Raw genomic sequence first — 7,760 nt, forward strand, 5'->3', positions numbered from 1 at the left:
TTTTAATTTAAAAAAAATTTCCAAAATTTATTCTGAATTTGTCCACTCTGTGCATCTTTAATAGTAAAGACCAAGTCAATGACCCACGTTTCCACAGTTCATAACCATCAACTCTCCCTTGTATCACTTAGATACTCTAAGTACTTCTCCCCCATTGTCCACAGAACTATGCTGGTTGAATATGATGTCACATCATAACAAGTGCTGTTTTAAATTGGCAATGCCTTATTTCACGTTGAAAAATATTCAGATACAGCCCTAGCTGGTTTGGCTCAATGGACAGAGCATCGGCCTGCGGACCAAAGGGTCCTGGGTTCGATTCTGGTCAAGGGTACATACCCGGGTTGTGGGCTCAATCCCCAGTAGGGGGTATGCAGGAGGCAGTCAATCAATGATTCTCTCTTATCATTGATGTTTCTATCTCTCTCTCCCACCCCTTTCCTCTCTGAAATCAATAAAAATACTTAATAAATTAGTGATTAAAAAAAATTCAAATACCTAATATGAGTCAAAAGAGTTGGGACTCAGAAAGGTCTCCTGCTCTAAGCTTTCCCTGATCACCAGAACCCAGGCCAGCCCCTGCCAATTCTGCCCTACTGTCCCATCCCCACATATTACCAATTGGAATATAATCTTGTTTTTATTTAATGGATTTGTTTATTGAAATGAATCAGGGAATTAACCACATTAAATATACATATAGCCCGACTGGAAGGGCTCTGTGGTTAAGCATCTACCTATGAACCATGAGGTCACGGTTTAATTCCCAGTCAGGGCATATGCCTGGGTTGTGGGCTCGAACCCCTGTTGGGAGTGTGCAGGAGACAACTGATTAATGATTCTCTCTCATCATAGATGTTTCTATCTCTCTCTCCCTTCCTCTCTGAAATCAATAAAATATATTAAAATATATACATACATAACTTTGAAACAGCACGAAGACTTGAAGAGAAAAAATTTGGAAGACGGTACTTTTGTCCTCTGCTTGCTCATGTCTCCCAGCAACTCAGGTACTACCGCTCAGCCCAGTGCCAAATGATTTCCGCCGAGTCATCCTTAAGATAATGTCTGTATATCCAATTCCCCAGCCAGGCAGTCAAGCAGAACCCCACAACCATCCCCAACTTCATTCACCAACTCCACACAAGGCCATAAAAATATGTTTTGTTTAAAATGTTTTGATGTAATTACTAAGACAAGTAAAATGGAAAAAAAGTCAGATATCAGTTACCTTTAATATATTTGTGAACAAATATGGGTGATAGCATTTTCAACATGTCAATGACTCAGAAAGATCATAACTGACTTTTGAGTCTCTGCTGACCTAATTGGTCAGAGGGGCTTGGTTTAGGAGGAAAGGGGACGAGGGAGCAAGGGGAGGAAGAAAAGAAAAGGGAGTGAGACTGGAGGGGAACCAAAGCCCAGGATTCTTCTGAAGATGGGCAACATCCACAGCTGTTCCAGAGGATGGAAGTTGGGGGTAGATCCGGCTTTGGCAAACTCAGCAGAACCTTCAGGGTGCACATGGACACGGGGTGTCCAGTGGGTGAAGCTCATTGGCCACACAGGAGTTAGCAGTGTCCAAGAACATTCCAGGATCTGGGAGGAAGAATAAACTATGGCGAACTTGTTAAATACCAGGGACTCAGCCTGTCCAGAGGCAACAGGGAAACTCTCATGCAAGACCAGTGACTTACAAACTTGCTCACAGCATTGAGATGTAAATGTGGCCAGGCTCAATGAATCTCCACACAAAAGAACATGGAGAACAAACGTAGGTGTCCCCTGGGCTTAGGGGACGGGGGAACAGCAGCACCCAAAAGCCACCTTAGGATGCTGGGACCAGCGGTGCTGGGCTGTCCATGGAGGGTTTGTCCTCAGGCACAGGCTGGGCTTTGGGATCCGGAGCTGTGCGCACTGCGCCCACTAGGCGGCGCCTCTTAGCCGGGGTCTGAACAATGGACTCTTGAGTCCCCTGTTTCCGAGGACGACCACGACCACGACCGCGACCGCGACCCCGACCTCGACCGCGACCACGTGTGCCAGTTGGCTGGCGATCCTGGGCAGATGTTGGCTGTGAAGATGGGTCGGGCTTTGAGGAGCAGAGGGCCATGGCAGCCGCAGGCTGGGCAGCAGAGACAGAACCCCGGCCTAGCGAGTGGCACAGGGATGGCTTATGCACAAGGGCCCGGCTGCCACGGTGGCCGCGGGACCCACGACCCGTGCCCACTGATCCAGGGGTGTGTGTGTTCCCATGGGGCTGGAGGTGCCTCAGGCCCAGTGCAGATCTCCAGGCCGCCCGGCCCTCCCTCCAGATACTCAGCTCCTGGCTGCCCGGCGCCGTGGGCTCCAAGTGGTCCACAACAGCCTGGTCCTGCCCGCGTTTCCACAGCTCATAGCGCTCCGGCTGCAGGATGCGCACGAACACGTCCATGGAAAAGCTCACCCGGGCCTCCCCGCAGCTGCACTGAGAGGCCACTTTGCCATAGTCGATCCATCGCGGGGTGGCAAAGTTGATGGCCTCCGCACAGTTGAAGCCATGGTTGAAGCCAGCGTGGTAGCCATAGGGAAAGGTCACCATGAACTCTCCAGCCTCCTGAGTGATGCGGCTGAACGGGACCCCGTTCTCCTTGAGGACAGTGGGCGAGATGAGGGCCACCTTGTGCCGCAGGAAGGCCTCGCAGCCCCGAGAGCTGCCCGGGAAAAGCTCCCTGGCCAGGCGCTCCAGGCGCTGGCCGTGCCCTGGGGGCACTTCCCAGGTGGCCAAGGTTCCATTGTTTAGTGTTGGCATCAAATAAGGAGCCACTGATGTCAGCGCCATATATGGGCGAGTCGTACAGGCGCGTTTTCCAGTATTTCCGCTCCAGATCCTCAAAGTCCAAGTGTGGTGGAGTCTGATACTGTCCACTGTTTGCCAGCAGGCGATACTCGCCCACTGTCATGGCCCTCTTCTTTTTGTGGTATTGAATGAACACGCCTGCTCGCCCAGACGCCACCTGCTGGAGGGGAGTGGCTATCACCATGTCATTGACATCATCGTAGGACTGTCTGGCTTTCCATTCCTTGGGTGGAATGATCTTAGCCAAGCCAGCTCGGTGAGCACCTTGGGATTCTATGGAAGCAATATATTTATCGAAATCATTAAACTCTTCTTTGGTTGGATAAAATATCATTATGTTACAATTTGGATTCTGGGCACAATTAGCCTTAGACTTTATAGCTTCCATCAATAAGCAAACTCCGAAGATTTTAAGTGTTAGATAGCTAAGGACGCTGGAAAAATGCTTTTTCAAAAATGGATTTGAATATCTCTGAGGTAGGAGGAGCTTATATGATAAGTCATCAAGCTATTATGACTTTTATGCAAACTAGATGGTAATGTTTATTAGGCCTGCTGATTCACCAGGCGGCTCCACTCCTGTGATACTCCTCAGTTGGCTGTCCTTTGGAGAGCTACTGAATTATGAAGTCCTGGCTGTGGTATACCAAGTGTAGTGTCTTCTGATCAGTCTATACAGCAAAACCTGAAATAAAAAATACAAAAAGGTTAAAAAATTAATATTTAGAAAAAGTTATTGGAGAAATACAAATAAAATACCACCATGGGATATTATTGAAAACTCCACGAAAGGCTACCATTTAATAACTTTACAATATAAGAAACGGTGTGGATGTGGAACAATTGGAATTTTTATACCTCAGTAGAGAGAAGATAAATCATTACATTCACTTTGGAAAAGGATTTGGATTGTATCTATTAAAACTGAGCATATGCATTGTGTAAAAGAGAACATATACAAGTGCTATGATCCAACTGTTATCACATGCAAGGAAATGTGTCCAGCTATTCACTGAAAGTCACATTCCAGAATGTTCATAACTACACTATTTCTAGTAGCCAAATACTAGGAACAGCTCAAATGTCCATCACAGCAGAATGGGTAAATATATTGTGGTGTAGTCATACAATGGAATACAGTGTATCGATTAAGATAAACAAAAACTACATTTAAATAAAGGAATAATTTTATAAGCATAACAATGAGCAAAATTATGCATACTTAAAATAAGGTAATCTATGTTAGAAGTCAGTGATTACCTTTGGAAAAGAAAGAGGTTGTGAGACCCCTTACCTTTGGGGTTAAAAGGGGTCCCTGGAGTGATGTTAATATTCTGTTCTGAACCTAAGTGCTAGTTACACAGCCATCAAAATAGCTAATGTGATAATTCATCAAGCTATTATGACTTTCATAAATTGACATATGTTTATTTAAAAATAGAGTTTAGGCCTGGCTGGTGTTGCTCAGTGGTTGAACTTTGACTTATGAACCAGGAGGGTCAAGGTTCAATTCTGGTCAGGGCACATGCCTGGATTTCAGGCTTGATCCCCAGTAGGGGGAGTGAAGGAGGCAGCTGATCAATGATTCTCTCTCATCACTGATGTTTCTCTCCCTCCCTCTACCTTCCTCTCTGAAATCAATAAAAATATATATTTTTTAAAATAGAGTTTAGGGTGAAAAGCATTCAAGAACAGTAAGAGACATATTTCATTATATTAAAAGTAAAAGGATGCATGATTGAAAATAAATGAACTGAATATTCAATTGAAGGGAAGAAGAGTATAGAAATAACAAAAATAAAGATGTTATTAATGAAAGATAATACATGCAAAACAGAGATGATGACCAAAATTTCTTTGAAGAGACCAATAAAAGCAACAAATCTGAGCAAAATTGATCAAGAGAAAGGAGAGAAAGTAAAAATAAACAATATTAGGAATTGAATAGTACACTAAGCTAGTAATATAATAAGGAATTTCTAAAATCTCAAAGGACAGCCCTAGTTGTCTTGGCTCAGTGCATAGAGAGCATTGGCCTGCAGACTGAGGGGTCCTGGGTTTGATTCCGGCCAAGGACACATGCCCAGGTTGCAGGCTCAATCCCTAGTGGGGGCATGCAGGAGGCAGCCAATGGATGATTGTCTCTCATCATTGATGTTTCTATCTCTCTCTCCCTTTCCCTTCCTCTCTGAAATCAATAAAAATATATTTTAAAAATAAAATCTCAAATGACAATGTTTGCAATTTGACATCAAAATTTTGAAAAGAGAACAGGACAATTTTCTAGAGAGGAAATATATCCAAAATGAACCCAAGAAAAAACGGGAACCTTGAATACCCCAGTATAAAAATCTGGTTTAAAATATGACACCTAAAAACTCATTTTTCACATCATTTTATAAGTGAGTCTAACAAATTTTAAAGAAACAGTTAAGTCTTATTATGCAAGTTCTTTCAATATACAGAAAATTGGTAGAGCTACTCAGAGGTTTGATAGCAAAATCAGAAAAGGACAACAGAAAATAACGCTATGGGCCATTTTTATAAGTGTAAACGAAAGCATGTTAAATAGAATACTATCCAATCAAATACTCCAATATATTGAAAGAATACTACATCATAACCAAATACGATATATCCCAGGACTGCAAGGATGATTAAACATCAGTAAATTGAATGATCTGATTCAGAGTGTTAATGAAGGAAGTGAACATTTTCATCTTGTAGGTACCAAAAAGTACTTAATGAAATCCAACATCCATTCATGAGTTTAAAATTCTCTAGTTACAAAACATTAAGTATTGGGGTCCAGCCCAAACAGGTCCAGGGGTTCCCCAAGGTGTGGACAGAGTCGGTGAGGAAGGATTGACATGAAGGCAGCCCGAGGCAGCCTTCAGGTGATCATCATGGCAGGTTCCTCCTAGCCAGGTTCCTCCCTTTATTGTCCTCTTACGTTTGTATTTATACTATTTGATCTTAACCCTCTCCATTCTATTCCAAAGGTCAGGGCATTTCTTATCTCCATTCCAAGGTTACTCTATTGTTCTATTAAGCTACAAGGAAGTAACTGAAGGAGATAATTCTAAGTAAAGATTATGTAGCTTAAGCGTGATTGTTCGTAGTTAAAGTGATTAACTACCCCTCTGGCACTTAAAGGGTTTGCTGATAAAAATCCTCACCTGGGGAAAAACCTTTCTTGGAGAGGTGACCTTGGTTAAAACACATAGCGCTTAAGAAGGGGAGCAAACACATTAAGAACACTATGCCATATATGCCAGGTCCCTTGAAACATAAGCTGTACAGATGTTTCTTCCCTGCAGTGACTGCGTCAAGCAGCAAGGGTGGATCGGCTTCCAGCAATAAAGAAAAACCACACAATGCAATTTACCGATGAGGTATCATAGAACTGTACACTTAAAACCTATATAACTTTATTAATTGATGTCACCAATAAATTTAGTTCAAAAGGAAAAAAGACTTCTAATAAGGTACAGGGTTTCATGTAAAAAATAAATAGTGGGCCCTAGCCAGTTTGGTTCAATGAATAGAGCCTGTGGACCGAAGGATCCCAGGTTCAATTCCAGGCAAGGGCACATACCTCGGTTGCAGGCTCCTCCCAGGCCAGGGCCCTGGTGGGGGCTCATGCAGGAGACAACCAATCAACGTGCTTCCCTCACATCTATATTTCTCTTTCTTTCCTTTCCTTTTCCACTCTCTCTAAAATTCAATGGAAAAATATCCTCAAGTGAGGACTTAAAAATACATACATACATACATACATACATACATAGCATTGGCCCCTGTGGTTCAGTGGATTGAGTGCCGACCCATGTACCAAGGGATCACTTATTTGATTCCCTGTCAGGGCACAGGATCCCCAGTGGTGGGCATGCAGGAGGCAGCCAATCAATGTTTCTATCTCTCTCGTCTTCTCCTATCTAAAAATCAACAAAAACGTATTTAAGAAAAAACAAATAGCATGTAAGACTTTATTTTAATCCTCACCGAACGATATTTTTCCATTGCTTTTAGATGGAGTGGAAGAGAGGTGGAGGGAGTGAGAGGAGAAATAGACACATCAGTTGGTTGCCTCCCGCATGCGCCCCTAACTGGCCGGGAATCAAGCCTGCAACTGCAACCAAGGTACAGGCTCTTGACCTGGAATGGAACCCACCACCCTACGAAGTCGGGGGAGTGAGGGGAAGGGGGCATGCTCTAACCACTGAGTAACTGACCAGGGGGCAAGTATCATACTTAATAGTAAAACCAAAGAAATATTCTCATCAAAGTTAAAAAGATACATCAGTAAACTATTTCATTAATGCAATCTCAAGTGGTCTCTTAATACCTGTTTGCTAATCCTCTTACAATCTCCCAATTTCTCAGGTTTTCCATTCTCCAAATATTCTATTTCACCGTCCCCTCTAAAACTTCCAGAACACCTCCTCCATCTAGTTAGAATCCTTCAAATGTCCTTGAAGTCTCTACATGATCTGCTCCACCATTACCTTGTGACTTTCCCTCTTCCTGCTCCACCCCTTACCTCTCAATTCCAACCATCTTCCTGTGTCTCAAATAAGCCCGGGATTCTGCCCGATGGTCTTTGCACACAGGCAGCTCTCTTACCTTCTTAACCTCAGCTCAAATATCACCTTCTCGGAAAGATCTCCTCTGATGGCCTTGTTTTCTCTCAAGAAAACGTCTCCAAATAAAACATGTATTGACAATCAGAGCCCATGAGTGTCTCTTGAAATTCTAGTCAGATCCGCCCCACCCTAATTATATTATCCCTAGTCCACTTACAATGGAATCCAATCAACTATATAAGCTTCTCTTCCAACTGAACCACCCTCCCTTGTTCTAGTAAACAACTTATTTTCAATCTTATCACAAAACATGGGCATTTTACTTAATTTTTTTT

General features: G+C 43.2%; 1 protein-coding gene across 1 annotated transcript; it reads right to left on the bottom strand.

Annotated features, from left to right (window-relative positions):
• Positions 1-1,347: 1,347 nt before the first annotated feature.
• KDM4D (lysine (K)-specific demethylase 4D) lies at positions 1,348-3,518 on the bottom strand. Its single transcript, XM_015565986.1, has 2 exons — positions 2,778-3,518; positions 1,348-2,746 (listed from the first exon to the last, which is right to left on the bottom strand). The coding sequence occupies exons 1-2, from the start codon at positions 3,225-3,227 to the stop codon at positions 1,829-1,831; spliced, it is 1,368 nt and encodes a 455-aa protein (XP_015421472.1). The 5' UTR covers positions 3,228-3,518; the 3' UTR covers positions 1,348-1,828.
• Positions 3,519-7,760: the final 4,242 nt, after the last annotated feature.

The sequence above is a fragment of the Myotis davidii genome, unplaced genomic scaffold, assembly GCF_000327345.1.
Source record: "Myotis davidii unplaced genomic scaffold, ASM32734v1 scaffold641, whole genome shotgun sequence".
In the NCBI taxonomy this organism is placed as follows: domain Eukaryota; kingdom Metazoa; phylum Chordata; class Mammalia; order Chiroptera; family Vespertilionidae; genus Myotis; species Myotis davidii.